Below are 17,939 nucleotides of genomic sequence, written 5' to 3'. Positions count from 1 at the left end.
TTTCTGTGTACTGTGTATTTTCCACCCTCCATTAGCACTAGGTAGGTGGGCTGTCCTAAGAATGAGCATACTGTGCATTACTGTAATCTTGTTTAAAACGCTTTAAACAGATCAGGTCCTCACTGATGTCACGCAATGGCAATCCCCTTCACTCAGAACCTAACATGCCTCTGGGTCGTACCACAAAATCAGTGCCTTCTGCGTGAGGACCTTCTGCGCCATCAGTGCCTTCAACCCCCACGTCCCTTTGATATTTTAAGTAGAAACTGTGCACAAATATAGAATTTAAAAGTCTGCTATATTAAATAAAGTTCCCTTTAATATAGACCACATGGAAAATTCAAAAATCAGATTTTTTTTATATGAATAAAGATGATTTATTTAATGTGATTAGTGATTCATTTTAAGATTAAAAAAACAACAACGTCTCTCTTAAGGTGAGCCCTATAACGTGAACTCAACTCAATATGGTAAACAATTCCTTTTTAAAATTTCTATATCTTTTTTAAAATCAAATTTTTAAAAACACTGAACATCTAATAGTCAAACCGTGTAAAAGCAGGCGAGCTGGTTCTACTATTTTGAGCAATTTGCGGTGGAAAACTGAGCAGGTCTAGCATAACACATCAACGCTGTTACCCATAGATAGACAGGCTAAATATTTTAACAATAAATTTAAAGAAAATGTGAAGCTAGCATTCAATTGCCTCCCCCTGTCACAAGGGGATTAATGGATGATTTCAGATGAATCCATCAATCCTGTTATGGTGATTTGTAACAGGGTTTTAACCTCCTGAGATGGGAAAACATATTTTTTATTAAGTTGAACATGTGTTCTTTATGACAGAATTTTTAAATTAGGTGAAACAAAATGTTTGTTTTGTTTCACCAAGTTACACTACTCAAAAGGCCCCTAATTGGAGGAACGACCCCCCTTCAAGGTTCATGGTCATGCCTGTGCAGTGTGGTCAAAACGGTGCTTGATCACAAGCTCTAGAAATGTACTGTCTGTCAGTAACCCCCTGGTACTTAACGTTGTATAGTGTATTAACTGTACAGTTCAGTTATTTGTGTAAATGCATTTCTCTTGCATCCTTACATAAGAGAGTGAATTCATAAAGTATAGAATGAATTCAGAAAGCATACATCTCTAGATTTGCATTTATAAACAATAGCCATAAGCACAACTTGCAATAACAAACTTTTATTACACTACTTCTATCATAGATGTAAATTTCTGGCAGCTGTGATTTATTCTATTGAGTGTTTCTTTACCGAATTTCTGTCATTTGTTAATCAAAACAAAAGCTATACCTGTTTTTTGTGCAACCTATTTGTCTATTCTCTGTGTTTAATGTAGCCACAGGTTGACAAGATTCATCTGTAAAGGGCTCATCTACTGTAGATGCACATTTTGGGTGAATATACTGATTATGTGTGTGGTCACGTTTAGTGGCTAATCAGTAGACCCTGCATTTGTGGAAATAATTATATTAGCTATATTTCCTCTATATAGCGTTTGGAAGTAGTAATGCATTACACTGTAATAGAGATTAACCTCCTGGTTTTGAAAAGTTCTGCCGGCCTGTTATTTTCTGGTATAAACATTCAGTCATTTCCACAATTTTTCCTGATCAGTATCAGAGCAGCTCTGAGGATCAACGTAGCTCAGTGTTTTCTCACGCCCACCGTCTGAGGAAGTGTCCATGTTGTTCTAAGGTTATTTTGTTTCTCTGAAGTAACCTTCGAGCAGGCCCGGTGTTGTGACAGGAGAGCCGTGGAATGCACTAACAGGAGAGTGTTTACGTCGATCCATCTACAAAGAAACAGAATGAGAACATGGTGGCCAGATGGATTTGGGGATTTAAATCGTGACGGTTGCCGGGCCGGGTCCATTGAGTTATGACTGGTGTCGTAGCATCAATTATTTCCTGTTCTAGTATCAACCAGTCTCAGAGAGCTGATATGAAACTCATAAGGAAACGTGTGACTGACTATTCTGACACATAGGACTGACAGTAATACAACCCCCACCCACTCATGCTGTTGGGGTAATAATGACAGTGGCTTAAATTAGAACATTCAGATAGAAACCTGTCTGTCAAACAGAGCCACCATGACTGATAAGAGATGCACAGAAATATCTCATCAAACTTCCTGGTAACATTGGGCTTTGTACTGGCCACCACCGGTAAGACAGAACAGAGAAAATATGTTGACATGTACTGTGTCCACTAGGTGGTGGAAGAAGCTTTCATCACCCAACCTATTCCAAGGTGGTATAGAATAGATGTGATATGTAACCACAAAGCTTTACTTGTCAATGTCAGCTATAATATTATGATTGCGACATGCATGTTCAAAACACTCAACTGAGACATTGCAACTTAAATCAACTTACCCATCGCAGGAGAGTTTTTCAAAATGTTTATTTTTTAAATAACTATTTACATGACAGCTCTGTATAAATCCATTTCGTTTTCTTACACATGACAATTTTTCAAAAAGAAAATGTTTTAACATGAAGGGCAATGTGATGATTAAATGCATCACATGGATACAAGAAAATGTATAAATCACAACCCTTTGTGATGGCTGAGCAACAGTTCCTTGGTTTCCTGTAGTACTAACAATAATAATAATAATAATATTTGACATGGATGTTTTCAACTCCCTCAAAAACCAAATAACACGAAGCCTTTAAAACCCTTTCAATGGCATTGCTGATATCACATGGTTTACTTTGAATTCTTAGTTATTATTTGCATTTAGGACAATGCATGACCTCATTGATAAAACTTTCTAACGATAGAAGAAATAATATATCATAAAAAAATGTGAATTCAGGGGGGGAAAAAGGCTCCGTTGAGGGCAGCTTAAACGAGAACTTTTGAGGAAGTCTACAGTATCACAAGTCGGTCTATCTGTCAGGCACAAACATACACAGCGGAGGAAACAAGCAAATGCTCACTGCCTTGCCAATTCACTTATATCATGGCTCAAATGTAACATTTGTACAGTTAGATATATTTGAGGCAACTTGGGTAAAGAGCCTTGAATAAGAACACTACAGCAAAATGCCCCATCTAGAAATCCAACCAACGTTATTAGCTCGGTTTCCCTGCCTGCTAGTCCGTCCATGCTACCGCCTAGGGATGACTATCCAAAAAAGGAATCTCCCTTTTAGGACACATGGCAGCAAGAGTGAGAATGACAATTTCATGTGAAGAAAATAGTGAGTAAGAACTCACCAGAATCAAACAAACACATTATGAGAAATTGTGTGAGAGCGAACTCTTGTAAACTCAGCAAAAAAAGAAACGTCCCTTTTTCAGGACCCCGTCTTTCAAAGATCATTCGTAAAAATCCAAATAACTTCACAGATCTTCATTGTAAAAGGGTTTAAACACTGTATGCTTGTTCAATGAACCATAAACAATTAATGAACATGCAACAGTGGAACGGTTAGTTAAGACACTAACAGCTAACAGACGGTAGGCAATTAAGGTCACAGTTATGAAAACTTAGGCCTCTTTAGTGTCCTTTCTACTGACTCTGAAAAACACCAAAAGAAAGATGACCAGGGTCCCTGCTCATCTGTGTGAACATGCCTTAGGCATGCTGCAAGAAGGCATGAAGATGTGGCCAGGGCAATAATGTACTGCAATGTCCGTACTGTGAGACGCCTAAGACAGCGCTACAGGGAGACAGGACGGACAGCTGATCGTCCTCGCAGTGGCAGACCACGTGTAACAACACCTGCACAGGATCGGTACATCACACCTGCGGGACAGGTACAGGATGCCAACAACAACTGCCTGAATTATACCAGGAATGCACAATCCCTCCATCAGTGCTCAGACTGTCCGCAATAGGCTGAGAGAGGCTAGACTGAGGGTTTGTAGGCCTGTTGTAAGGCAGGTCCTCACAGGCAACAACGTCGCCTATTGGCACAAATCCCCCGTCGCTGGACCAGACAGGACTGGCAAAAAGTGCTCTTCACTGACGAGTCGCGGTTTTGTCTCATCAGGGGGGAAGGTCGGATTCGCATTTATCGTTGAAGGAATGAGCGTAACACCAAGGCCTGTACTTTGGAGCGGGATCGATTTAGAGGTGGAGGGTCCGTCATGGTCTGGGGCGGTGTGTCACAGCATCATCGGACTGAGCTTGTTGTCATTGCAGGCAATCTCAGCGCTGTGCGTTACAGGGAAGACGTCCTCCTCTCTCATGTGGTACCCTTCCTGCAGGCTCAGCCTGACATGACACTTCAGCATGACAATGCCACCAGCCATACTACTCGTTCTGTGTGTGATTTCCTGCAAGACAGGAATGTCAGTGTTCTGCCATGGCCAGCGAAGAGCCCGGATCTCAATCCCATTGAGCACGTCTGGGACCTGTTGGATCGGAGGGTGAGGGCTAGGGCCATTCCCCCCAGAAATGTCCGGGAACTTGCAGGTGACTTGGTGAAAGAGTGGGGTAACATCTCACAGCAAGAACTAGCAAATCTGGTGCAGTCCATGAGGAGATGCACTGGAGTACTTAATGCAGTTGGTGGCCACACCAGATACTGACTGTTACTTTTGATTTCAACCGCCCCTTTGTTCAGGAACACATTATTCCATTTCTGTTAGTCATATGTCTGTGGGACTTGTTCAGTTTATGTCTCAGTTGTTGAATCTTGTTATGATCATACAAACATTAACACGTTAAGTTTGCTGAAAATAAACACAGTTGACAGTGAGGACGTTTCTTTTTTTGTTGAGTTTAGTAACGTACCCCATCACATAATGGAACCTCTGTGGTCATAATATCACTGCATGAAATGCCAAGAGATGATGAACATGATGTGTGTAAGAACATCCCCTACACAAGAGGAATAAGTCTTCACCTTAGTACAGCAACTTTTAACCTGATTTAAGAGGCTAAAATTAATTAAATGCATTATTAGAACAGGACCACAGCATTGTTTTAGGACCGTTTGAGTAAAATGTAGTGTATCTCTCCGATTTTTGGAAACTATGAATTGTGAAATGCTCTTTGTATTCTATTGCTGTCAAGTTTCATGCATGTAAACGCTTTAATACTTCCAATAAAACGCTTGTTTCTTATTTAAAAAACATAAAGAAAAATATTATTTGTCTCAAAATACTATGCAGGGATTAAAGGGAGAATTTTAATATTTTTCAAACAACAAGTTGTTGTTTTCAACCTGAGATTAAAAACCAAGATGTCCCCCTCAGAAGAGTCCAGTCCGAGTCTTAACTCTTCAGTCTAAAAGAACCACAATGTGCTTGTGACAGGCTGTCCCCACGACAAGATCCAGAGATCGGTTGGTTAGTTGGTGAGGGCAAGTCTCACTGGGCCTCAGCATAAATCCACTTTGATGCGATTGCTTACACCACGCTAAGACTTGGTTGGTCTGAACGATTCCCACTGACAAAGTTATAAACCAGGAACTGCGAGGTGCCGCAGTAGTGTGTAGCGAAGAGCTTCCCGTCGGGCGTTGGGTCGGAGAAGGCAATCTCCTCCTTGCTCAGGTAGGAGCCGTAAATGAAGTTGTTCCTGAGGAGGGCAATACGAGAAGAAACTACAGATTTAAATATATATTTCTTTGACATTTTATAAGCACACTTTTGACACTTATTTGGACAGTCCGAAACAGAGGTGGAGACAGGCAAGTGGGAGTACAGCAGGAAAGGTGGACGCAGCGATTTAACCGTCTCCGATGGGGAGCGGTGTATATAGGTGACCGAAGGAGCGAGCGTTATGCCCCGAAAACCACACGCTCTGCACTACACAATGAAATTCTGTAGATTTTCACACACACAAAAATGAAAAAGAAACGTGTTGCAGCTAGTTAAGACTGACCTGAGACACTCGATCATGCGCGAGGCGATGCCCGTCCGTCTCATCATGCTGAAGACCCAGATGCGGCTGATGCCACAGAGGGCTGGCTCTGGGTCAGTGGAACAGCACCAGGCTCTCTGACGCTCAAACATCACCTTCTCTCCCTCCGAGCCCTCAGGTACCGCCTCCTCGATCACCCTGTAGCCCTGCACACACACACACACACACACACACACACACACACACACACACACACACACACACAGATACATCATTACAATAAAGTCTCCATCTCAAACCCCTTCCCACGCACACGCACACTTCCCGTAACGGCAGATCATCCCAGCACCCACATTCGTGGACAGAAACACACTCAGAGGTCCCACACCCTTATTTTACAGCGCTCTGTATCAGCTGTGCCAAGTTTCTAATCTGCCTGGTGACATCCCTGTTTCCACCATGGGGCAGAGGGAGAGATAAGCACACTCCTCTGTGCGGTAAATCACTCCACACACCCACTCATTCAGTCGTTTGACTATTATTCAATTAGCCTGCTCTCACAATGGCCACAGTACCAGACTTCTACAATCAGACAACAAAACGGCTTCTACAGTAATTAGCCAATGACATACTCCTGGCTTTGTTATTGCAATACAAGCTAGATGATGGATACTGCATCCAGTACTACGTGATCACTTACATGGGCACCCTGGGAAACAATAAGGCTTTTATAATGACATGAACCTGCGGTGAAATAAATTGGGAACAAACTGCCTGCAGTCCTAATTATAGGACTGACTAATTACTAGTGTTATACTGACTCAGACTGAGCAGACAGTCTACTGTGATATCCCTATACTTGTGACTGCTTGGGAAATGCTCCTACTGAGCTCTATAGAGAATACTACAACACTTAACAAGCATTGGGGGAGAAGGAAGTAGTACAGCCCCAACCCACACAGACGTCTTGCTCACCTCCTGAATGTGCTCAGCGATCAGGCACCCAGCCACCTTCTTGTCATTGGAGATGAACAGGAAGGTTTTGGTCTGGGAGGGACACTTGGTTTCCACCTGCTGGAAGCCCAGGTCATTGTCCACCATCTCTCTGATCTCCTCAACCTGACAGCACAACAAACTGTGAGACATCCTCGCAGGGTCCTAGTCATTAGTGCACGTCGTATCCAAAACGGTTTTGCAACAGAAAACGCTTCGCTACGAAAACCAGAGTTTCTTATCCCTCCCCGTTCCGGTGAGTTTTCGTCCGTTTGATGCCTAGTGAATACAACCCTTGACTACAGGACGAATAAACTATTGTGATATGTATCAGGGGCTTCAAAGTATATTTAAGATCAATAATGCTGTTATATTTCGATTGTATTACAGTAAAGGTTTTTCCATATGTGATCATGTGTAAAGTCCGAGCCTGAAGCACACCTTTTTCAGTGCATATTTGGGGTCATCTGGAAGGACAAGGATGATCTTGCCATCGGGGTACTCTCCCAGAATCCTCTCCTTCTTCCACCCCTGTGGACGACATGACAAATCAGTGGCTTTATAGGATGAGAGATGCATGATGTGTGTGAGAGATGCTGTTTGAATCAGAGGTGACGCGTTAGGTAGAGTTGGCACGCAAGGGTTGTGTCCCAAATGGCTCTCCCTGTTCCCTATATGCAGTATTGCACTACTCTTGTAGTGTACTACATAGGGAATAAGGTGCCATTTTGGACGCATACATGCTGCGGGAGACCGCTAGTTCTCACCACATATCTGACAGCACTGATGAACTGGTTGTGGAAGTGCAGGTGCTGGGACTCGTCCTCCGGGTTGGCAGCGGAATACAGCATCCCACACACACCGCAGGTCACCGCTCCAAAGTGCTTCTGCCCTGCATCCTAGGAGACGACGCGTGGACTGGATCAGTTCTGACATAAATACGGTACCTAGATTCTATATAATTACAGGAACTTACTAGCCTGAGTGCCAGTCTGTTTGTGCAATCAACTCCTTGTCAATCTTTGTCATGCCAAATGCTTGGCAATGACAGCGAGTGAGTTGGCAAGAGCACAAACAGATCCGGGACCATGGTAGGAACATATATAGTCTTTGGATAACACCCCTCTTCTACAAAAGAGAACTATTCAAAGTACAGTAATACAGTGGGCAGTATTTGGCAAAAGACCAAAACACTCACAGTGGTGGTTTGATTTTCATCTTTGTCGGCCTCCTTTAGTTTTTTTATCTCTTGCTGCAGACATACGTCAGAGAGGGGACTGCTATTATCTGCTGATTGCACGACCACACTACCACGGGAAACACAGAATTTGTTCGAATTAACTCTGGAAAATAGTTTTTTGTGTGGAAAAGATGTATTGCAATTTGAGTGCTAGTTCTTACGAGTCAGAGGACTCTGTTGTTGTCGTGCCCTCTGTCTTGACCTCTGGGGATGCCGGTTTAATCTCAGCAACTAAGAAAGAGACAGATTCTATAACAAAGCATGTTACACTGGGGATATGACGATATGTTATAACTAGGGCTGTCAAACTATTTTTTTTAAAATGTAATAGAGTTAATTGCAGGATTTGCTGTGATTAATCACAAATTCAGAATTTTCTCAAATTGAGCTGTACTTTCAGATTTTTTTTCTACAAAAAGCATTACCAGGATATTGACGTCTTGATTCTGTCCAAAGTAACGGTTACCAAAATCAGGTAAATTGATAAAGCAATCTAACAGCCGTAGTTATAACACTGTTCAAAATGTCATTTGGTTAGATGTTATCAGACATGAGGGTACCAGCAGGCTTTTCTTCACACTGATCCTTGTCAACAGAATCTCGTGGGGTCTCTTCAAAGGGAGGGGAAGACACTGGTGCTATGCAGTCCTATGGAAAGACAAGCGGTTAGGGATAAATTGCATCCCCAAAACTATGTCAGGCATGAAAACTGCTGTATGATCATCCACACTGCTTCGAAATGTGTCACTGAAGTTACCAGGGTTAAGTTTCTGAAAAGCATTTTAAGGCTAAGTTCATATGATGAACTTATCCCTAAGAAACGTTCGGGAAACCGGCTCCTGTACAGTTATTGAATAGATTTCAATATAATTGATCAACAAAAATACCATTCTTACATCTTAATAAAGAAAGATCAGGTCCAAGGATGTTACCTTATCTTTGGCAGTTTTGGGCGTAGGTGATGCTTCTTCTTTCTGCTCAGTTTGAGGGGTAAGTGTAGGTACCACTGTTTCCTTTTGTACAGTGGGTTTAGGCACTTCTGCCTTCTGTACAGTGAGTTTGGAGTCCTGTGGGAGGAGGGGAGATGAAGACACTTGCACCACACAAGATAATATTTTTTAGATCAATTATAAGGATGTAGGTAAGAGCATTGCAGGTCGAGGGTTCAAATCCCACAGGGATATTTTTAAAATGTATGCACTCATTGTACTACAAGTCGTTTTCAATAGTATAAAAACCAAGAAGGTTACTTCAAGGAGAATTAAAACCAAGAATGTTACCTCATGTTTGCCATTTCTGGGCATAGGGGTCGGTGTCTCTACTGACTTCTGCACTGTTGGTTTTGTCACAACTGCCTTCTGCACAGTTGGTGTGGTCTTCTGAGTGGTAGGTACAACTATTTTTTGCGCGGTAGGTACTGCCGGCTTCTGCGCGGCGGGTACTGCCGGCTTCTGCGCGGCGGGTACTGCCGACTTCTGCGCGGCGGGTACTGCCGGCTTCTGCGCGGCGGGTACTGCCGGCTTCTGCGCGGCGGGTACTGCCGGCTTCTGCGCGGCGGGTACTGTCGTCTTCTGCGCGGCGGGTACTGTCGTCTTCTGGCTGGTAGGTACTGCCGTCTTCTGGCTGGTAGGTACTGCCGTCTTCTGGCTGGTAGGTACTGCCGTCTTCTGGCTGGTAGGTACTGCCGTCTTCTGGCTGGTAGGCACTGCCGTCTTCTGGCTGGTAGGCACTGCCGTCTTCTGGCTGGTAGGTACTGCCGTCTTCTGCATAATAGGTACTGCCGTCTTCTGGCCGGTGGGTACTGCCGTCTTCTGGCCTGTAGGTACTGCCGTCTTCTGGCCGGTAGGTACTCCTGGCTTCTGCATGGTAGGTACTGCCGTCTTCTGGCTGGTAGGTACCCCTGGCTTCTGCATGGTAGGTACTGCTGCCTTCTGGCCGGTAGGCACTGCTGTCTTCTGGCCGGTAGGTTTTGAGTCCTGTGGAAGGAGAACAGGTTTAGAATGCATTTTCTAGAATGAATTTCAATCCAGTTTTTGCCACACAAAAACTAATCCGTGCATTTTATCATTTAAGATCATCGTTCAAGAAAGTTACCTCATGTTTGGCCGCTGTCGTAAGTGTCACTGCTGCCCTCGGAATAGTGGTAGACGTAGGTCTCAATGCTGCCCTCTGCACGGTCGGTAGTACTGCCTTCTGCACTGTGGGTTTCGGCTCGTCATCCAGTTGAAAGTCATCAAAAGAGTACTTGGGCCTGGCTTTGTAAGGCTTATACTCCGCCACAGGCTTGGCCTTCTGAGCTTTCAGTCCGTTGGGCATCGGTGGGGGTACTGCTGGAAGCGTCCTCTTTCTAAGGGTGGGTCCCTTACTTGGGTTCACTTTGGGGGGCTCAACTTTGGGGGGCTCAAGCTTAGGGGTTACTGCTGGGCTGGCTGCGGCTGGGGTAGGACAGGGTGCAGCTACTGTGGGTGCTGCTGGACTGGCTGAGGGGGGTGGGGGTGTTGCGGTCACTGGGATGGGTGCTGCTACTGCTGGAGTGGACAGTAATGGGGGGGCAGGTTTAGCCTCGGTCTCCGGAAACATCTTCTGATTGGCCTGATCGGACTTGAGCTTCTTCACCATGGTCCAGGACATATTCTTCTCCCGCTGCAGCTCCACCTGCCGCAGCCTCTGGAACCTGGTAAGCTTCTTCTTCTCGTGGATTTTGAGGGGCACCGTCACTTGGCTGATGAAGAAGCGTCTCTGTGGTGGCTCTGGAGCTGGGGGCTTGGCTGGAGCAGAAACTGCAGCAGCGGGTACTACTGGGGTAGAGGGCTCCTTGGGCCCGGCAGGAGTTGGAGGGATAGGGACAGTCTCCGCCTGTGTGAAAGGCTGTGGGCATTCTGGCTCCTTGCTGGGTTCAGCCTCAACCGTTACAACCTGCTCATCCTCTTCCTCCGTCTTTAATAGCATGGTGTCCGTGGCGATATCGTCCGCTATTTCCTCACATAAGGCTAGGAGGTTGAGCTGCCTGCTCGCTTTTTTGGAGGCGGCTGCCTTTTGCTCAGCTAGCGCTGCTAGTCTGGCTTTAGTCCGGGCCTGAGGGTTCATCTGCTGTTTCTTAGGTTTTTCCGGGCTACCCTGTGTCTTTTTGGCAACTTCCTTCTTGACATAATTTGTGTTGTCTTGGTTAGAGGAACTTGTGCCTTTCTTTTCAGTACCAGCTTCACTGTTATCTAGACGACACTCATCTTCAGACCCTTTGGTTAGCTGGACTGTCTTCTCTGGCACCTCCTTAGAGTTGTCTATGATTTCCAGATCACTATCCATATCCACATCTTCCCCATTCTCTCCCACCACCTCCACAACACAGTGACCGATCTCCATATCCTCAACAATAATCGGGGTCTCCAGGTCTAATGTACACTCAATACTCTCTGTCACATCAAAATCACAGTCTTTTTTCATGGTTTCTAAAGAATCCTCTACTTCCAGAAACTCTTTGACATTTGAGCGCATTGTATCAGACAGGGGGTGTTTGCAAAGACTGGACTCCTTCAGAGCACTGAACAGTGCTTCTAGGGGTGGAGACTTTATCTTAGCACCCGACATTGTCTCTAAACTTTCCCTAAGTTTATCTGTAGGGATGGTCATGGAATCTTCCTGGACCTCTTGTCTCTCAGTGCTCTGCTTCACCTGTTCTGAGACATTGTCTACCGTCTCTTCTGAGGCTACTTCCACCGGTGGAGGAGATTTTACTTCGATATCAAGCTTGGTGTCTAAACTCTCACTAACTTGATCTGCAGGGGTGGGCGCAGAATCTTCCTGCATCTCAGTGCTCTGCATCACATGTACAGTTGCAGGATGTGGACACTTCATATTTGCATCAAGCGTGGTCCCTGCACTCTCACTGACTTCAACTGTATGGGTCTCCTCAAAGGATGCTTCTAGAGGTGGAGGGATATCTATTTTTGCATCAAGCTTGGTATCTAAATGTTCAACTACTTCATCGGAAGAGGTGGTCATAGAATTTTTCTGCATATCCTCTATTTCGATACATATCTGATTAACCTGTTCAGGGACAGGGTCTGAAGCGTCCTCTGAAAACGCTTCTATAGATGGAGACTTTATATTTGTATCAAGCTTGGTGTCTACACTCTCACTAGGCGTGGTCATGGGACCTTCACTAACTTCATTTGTAGAGGTGGTCATGGAATCTTCCTGTATCTGCTGGCTCGTACTGCTCTGCTTCACCTGTTCATGTACAGGGTCTGGAACCTTCTCGGAAGACACTTGAGTTTCCATTGTCACATCTCTTGACTCTTCGACTGCCTTCCTTTCATTTTCCTCACTTTCACTTTCGGAATCACTACTGCTGCTATATGCTACTAGGCCTTTAGCTGGAGGAGATAATATTTTCGCATTGACCTTAGTCTCTAGACGTTCATTAACAAGACCTGTAGGGGTGGTCGTCGCATTTTCCTGCATCTCCTGCGTCTTGGTGCTCTGTTCAGATACAGGGTCTGCACACTTGATACATGCATCAAGCTTGTTCTCTACACTCTCATTAACTTGAACTGTAGAGGTGGTCACAGAACCTTCCTGAACACCCTGCATCTCACTGCTCTGGTTCAACTGCTCAGGGATTGGGTCTGACGCTTTCTCAGAGGATGCTAATATAGCGGGAGGAGACATTATTTGTGTGTCAGGCTTGGTCTCTACACTCTCATTAACTTCATCTGTAGGAGTAGTCACAGAATCTCCCTGCATCTTACTGCTCTGGTTCAACTGCTCAGGAATGGGGTCTGAAGCTCTCTCAGAGGATGCTACTATAGCGGGAGACATTATTTGTGTGTCAGGCTTGGTCTCTACACTCTCATTAACTTCATCTGTAGGAGTAGTGACAGAATCTCCCTGCATCTTACTGCTCTGGTTCAACTGCTCAGGAATGGGGTCTGAAGCTCTCTCAGAGGATGCTACTATAGCGGGAGACATTATTTGTGTGTCAGGCATGGTCTCTACACTCTCATTAACTTCATCTGTAGGAGTAGTGACAGAATCTCCCTGCATCTTACTGCTCTGGTTCAACTGCTCAGGGATGGGGTCTGAAGCTCTCTCAGAGGATGCTACTATAGCAGGAGACATTATTTGTGTGTCAGGCATGGTCTCTACACTCTCATTAACTTCATCTGTAGGAGTAGTGACAGAATCTCCCTGCATCTCCTGTGTATCACTGCTCTGATTCAACTGCTCAGGGATGGGGTCTGAAGCTTTCTCAGAGGATGCTACTATAGCGGGAGGAGACATTATTTGTGTGTCAGGCTTGGTCTCTACACTCTCATTAACTTCATCTGTAGGAGTAGTCACATAATCTCCCTGCATCTCCTGTGTCTCACTGCTCTGGTTCAACTGCTCAGGGATGGGGTCTGAAGCTTTCTCAGAGGATGCTAATATAGCGGGAGGAAACATTATTTGTGTGTCAGGCTTGGTCTCTACACTCTCATTAACTTCATTTGTAGGAGTAGTCACAGAATCTCCCTGTATCTTCCTGCTCTGGTTCAACTGCTCAAGGATAGGGTCTGAAGCTCTCTCAGAGGATGCTACTATAGCAGGAGACATTATTTGTGTGTCAGGCTTGGTCTCTACACTCTCATTAACTTCATCTGTAGTTGTAGTCACAGAACCTCCCTGCATCTCCTGTGTCTCACTGCTCTGGTTCACCTGCTCAGGTTGTCCAGGTACGGGATCTGAAGCCTTCACTGAAGATGCTTGAGTTCCCATCTTTACATCTCTCTGGCTCTCTGGGCTTCTGGTGGACTCTGTGAATCCCTTCGTTTTACTTTGCTCACATTCAGAATGACTACGAGATGCAGGGGGTATACCATAATTGTGATCCATTTGCACAGGGTCTGAGGGTAAGGCTGCTTCATTTGGGTTAGTCTGTGCCCCTTTACGCTTCCCTCTATCCCCATTAGAGTATTTTCTGATGCAATCGGGTTTGCGAGTTCTGATAAGCTCCTCGTCTGACTCTGTGGAAGCTGTTTTCGAGATCTTGGCTGGTCTTTTTAGGGTTCCTTTGGAGTTGGGATTATTTGATGAGGTACTTGTGGCTTTCGGCAGCTTGGCATTCTTGACAAGGGGATTGGACTTTGTCCTTGTGGTGGCCTTTTGGGCTGATCTTGTCTTAGAGGAATGACGGCCGGACTTTGATGGTTTATTTCTGTCTTTTCGTTGTACTGGGGGCTTTTTCTTATTCCTTCTCTGTGAAGGTCCTTCTCTATGGGTCTTGCTTGATGTTGCAGAGGCTGGTGTCATTTTGTTAGATGGCATGGCCACTTCATTCTGATCCAACTTTCTTCTCTTAGTTTGAGGATCCTGAGAAGTCTGTTGTCTTTTAGGGGCAGGCATTCTATGAAGAAAAGGTGATGCAATGTATGAATGGCAATAGGTGTTTGTTGTCATTGTTATTATTGAAAAAGTATAACACAGTCAATACCATTGAGAATATAATAACCACGCTACATGGAGTATTGGTAAGCTGTATGTGCTTCTGTGTCAGTGTCAAATCATAACTATCAGAGTAAGCAGCCAATGACAGATTAAACACTTACTCGAAGCGTGGTATGTGGTTATTGCTCAAATCTTGTACTGTAGCCTATAAAGCTAGTAATTGGAATATGTAACCTAGCTAAGTACAGCACGAAAACGAATTAGCTTGCCTGCTGTAATGAGCGCAACAGCTAAGTGGATGGCTAGACAGCTAGCAAGCTAGCTAATGTTGTTAGCTGCAACAATAACAAGAAAGCTAGCTACTTAGCTATTTATCTAGCCACCTATCTAGTTACTCCAATGATCAAACTCACGTCCATTCACTATGCAGGTAGAGATTAGCACGCCAGTTAGTTGATAATGAATAGATTGCGAGCAAACCACTGCTTTTCAGTCGATAACGTTGACACTTGAGAATTGGCTACAGCCTAGTGTCGTACCAAGCTAGCTAATAATGTTAGCTAGCTAAAATTTGCAAGAAACAAAAATGCTAAACTAAATCACGTCTCGTCATTTTTTATGATACGTAGTCCTATAATAAAACTATAAAATAAACACATTCGTCACTAAAACTCACTTTACTGTTTTGTTTCCCAACAACAGCTGTTTTTTTCCTTTTCCTGTGAACCAAAGATTTGGTGTACTTCCGGAGCAAAAATGCCGGAACTGAGGAGGCGGGGCTAGGGTGTGTTAAGAGCGTAATTATTATACCTCAGTTATACCTCAGTTATACCTAAATTAGTGACAGGGTTACCAGTAAATATCAGAATTTTGGTAGCTTTTAAGGGTTTTTGCGGGAATTTTACAAGATTACATCTAATGGCCTTTTTGGGTACGTTTGGGGGCAGTTGTGAAAGAAGTCAATAGTTGGGAGAGTTACAGAGTTCATTGAAAATAATGCCATTGTTGATTAGATGCTTTTTTCTTTAATTAGGCTATTTTCTCTTGAAACATACGATATATCCACAAGTAAACAATATGGACACACACACACACACACATATATATATATATATATATATATATATATATATATATATATATATATACATATTATATATATACACATATATATAAACTGCTCAAAAAAATAAAGGGAACACTTAAACAACACAATGTAACTCCATGTCAATCACACTTCTGTGAAATCAAACTGTCCACTTAGGAAGCAACACTGATTGACAATAAATGTCACATGCTGTTGTGCAAATGGAATAGACAAAAGGTGGAAATTATAGGCAATTAGCAAGACACCCCCAATAAAGGAGTGATTCTGCAGGTGGTGACCACAGACCACTTCTCAGTTCCTATGCTTCCTGGCTGATGTTTTGGTCACTTTTGAATGCTGGCGGTGCTCTCACTCTAGTGGTAGCATGAGACGGAGTCTACAACCCACACAAGTGGCTCAGGTAGTGCAGCTCATCCAGCATGGCACATCAATGCGAGCTGTGGCAAGAAGGTTTGCTGTGTCTGTCAGCGTAGTGTCCAGAGCATGGAGGCACTACCAGGAGACAGGCCAGTACATCAGGAGACGTGGATGAGGCCGTAGGAGGGCAACAACCCAGCAGCAGGACCGCTACCTCCGCCTTTGTGCAAGGAGGAGCACTGCCAGAGCCCTGCAAAATGACCTCCAGCAGGCCACAAATGTGCAAATGTGCTGGCCTAGAAGGCCAGCATCCCAGGGTCGCCTCTTCACTGTTGTCATTGAGACTGGCGTTTTGCGGGTACTATTTAATGAAGCTGCCAGTGAGGCATCTGTTTCTCAATGTGCAGACGAATCTAAGTTTGAGGTGTTCGGATCACAAAGAAGAACATTCGTGAGATGCAGAGAAAATGAAAAGATGCTGGAGGAGTGCTTGACACCATCTGTCAAGCATGGTGGAGGCAATGTGGTGGTATGGGGGTGCTTTGGTGGTGGTAAAGTGGGAGATTTGTACAGGGTAAAAGGGATCTTGAAGAAGGAAGGCTATCACTCAATTTTGCAACGCCATGCCATACCCAGTTGACGGCGCTTAATTGGAGCCAATTTCCTCCTACAACAGGACAATAACTCAAAGCACAGCACCAAACTATGCAAAACTATTTAGGGGAGAAGCAGTCAGATGGTGTTCTGTCGATAATGGAGCGGCCAGCACAGTCACTGGAGCTCACCCTATTGAGCTGTTGTGGGAGCAGCTTGACCATATGTTACGTAAGAAGTGCCCATCAAGCCAATCCAACTTGTGGGAGGTGTTTCTGGAAGCATGGGGTGAAATCTATTCAGATTACTGTAACAAATTGACAACTAGAATGCCAAAGGTCTGCAAGGCTGTAATTTCTGCAAATGGAGGATTCTTTGACGAAAGCAAAGTTCGAAGGACAATTATTATTTCAATTAAAAATCTTTATTTATAAACTTGTCAACGTCTTGACTATATTTCCTATTCATTTTACAACTCATTTCATGTATGTTTTCATGGAAAGCAAGGATATTTCTAAGTGACCCCAATCTTTTGTCTGGGACTTCCAATATCATTGGCTAATCCCTGGTGACCCTGTTGGAGTCATGTCCAACCGGGTCATCAAGAGGGATCAGCCAACCATGAAGAAGATAGCCGTCAAAGCCGCTATAATGGCACAGATACAAAGTTGACTACATTAAAATGGTGGAAGCCCTCAATGGTGCTGCCCATACTAACACTGCCTTCTGGCTACGAGAGGCCTCTATCATTCTCTATGATCCTGAGGACTTAGGCAAATTTGTTGAGCATGAGGAAAGACACCTACAGACAAAGTTTCAATTGTCTAAGGGTGACAGATATGAAGGTTTAAGTGAGACCGCTTATAACACCGCCACCTATAGGCCAATCGATGCCATTCTTTTTGACCAAGTTACTCATGGCCTCTAGTTTCTGTGCCAAATTAGAAAAAAAACATGTCAATCTATGCTTGTGTAATTTGACCAAACTTTTTTTTATAATTATGCGATTGAATTGCCTACAATGGGGAGTCATAGTCGCAAACCAGTTGGCTTCACTGTGAACTCCTAATAAATCAAAAATGTCCTGCGGTCTTAAAGTGACATTCATTAATTAGCAGAAATATGGGATGGGTGACCCCTTGTACCGTTCAGTTCGACTTTGGTATGGTCAGTTGGTTTAGGCTGCTCCTGCCAGTCACTGTTTCGGTCAGGGGTAGCCAGTCTCTGAATGGAGGGTTGAAGAGGCTGACAGTGAAGTCAGTGCAGAGCTGTGTCCAGTAGGGACATAGTCTACAGCGCGTCTGTATAACTGGAATATCCTCCTATGACGGTACAGCATGCCCTCCTCTGAATAGGTAGACGCTTTTATCCAAA

The 17,939-nt window shown here is 44.3% G+C and overlaps 1 protein-coding gene across 2 annotated transcripts; it reads right to left on the bottom strand.

Annotated features, from left to right (window-relative positions):
* Nucleotides 1–2,414: 2,414 nt before the first annotated feature.
* On the bottom strand, nt 2,415–15,257 carry LOC129859372 (mucin-5AC-like). Of its 2 annotated transcripts, none has more exons than XM_055929091.1 (12): nt 15,183–15,257; nt 10,175–14,465; nt 9,361–10,056; nt 9,013–9,147; nt 8,641–8,728; nt 8,242–8,311; nt 8,039–8,147; nt 7,608–7,739; nt 7,282–7,371; nt 6,823–6,966; nt 5,869–6,053; nt 2,415–5,562 (listed from the first exon to the last, which is right to left on the bottom strand). In XM_055929091.1, exons 2-12 carry the CDS (start codon nt 14,462–14,464, stop codon nt 5,394–5,396), a joined length of 6,108 nt encoding a protein of 2,035 aa, XP_055785066.1. In that variant the 5' UTR covers nt 14,465; nt 15,183–15,257; the 3' UTR covers nt 2,415–5,393. The 2 variants fall into 2 exon arrangements, with proteins under 2 accessions (XP_055785066.1, XP_055785065.1); XM_055929090.1 differs by lacking the exon at nt 15,183–15,257 and adding an exon at nt 14,920–15,176.
* Nucleotides 15,258–17,939: the final 2,682 nt, after the last annotated feature.

Source organism: Salvelinus fontinalis, chromosome 7 (assembly GCF_029448725.1).
Source record: "Salvelinus fontinalis isolate EN_2023a chromosome 7, ASM2944872v1, whole genome shotgun sequence".
Lineage (NCBI taxonomy): Eukaryota > Metazoa > Chordata > Actinopteri > Salmoniformes > Salmonidae > Salvelinus > Salvelinus fontinalis.
This window is presented reverse-complemented; position numbering and strand designations above follow the sequence as displayed.

Coding starts and splice junctions, on each gene's coding strand:
- LOC129859372 (XM_055929091.1), bottom strand. CDS start 14,464: ATGCCTGCCCCTAAAAGACAACAGACTTCTCAGGATCCTCAAACTAAG. Junction 8,312..8,640: donor GTGTGAAGAAAAGCCTGCTG/GTACCCTCATGT, acceptor TCTCTTTCTTAG/TTGCTGAGATTAAACCGGCA. Junction 6,054..6,822: donor TCGCTGAGCACATTCAGGAG/GTGAGCAAGACG, acceptor GTGTGTGTGCAG/GGCTACAGGGTGATCGAGGA.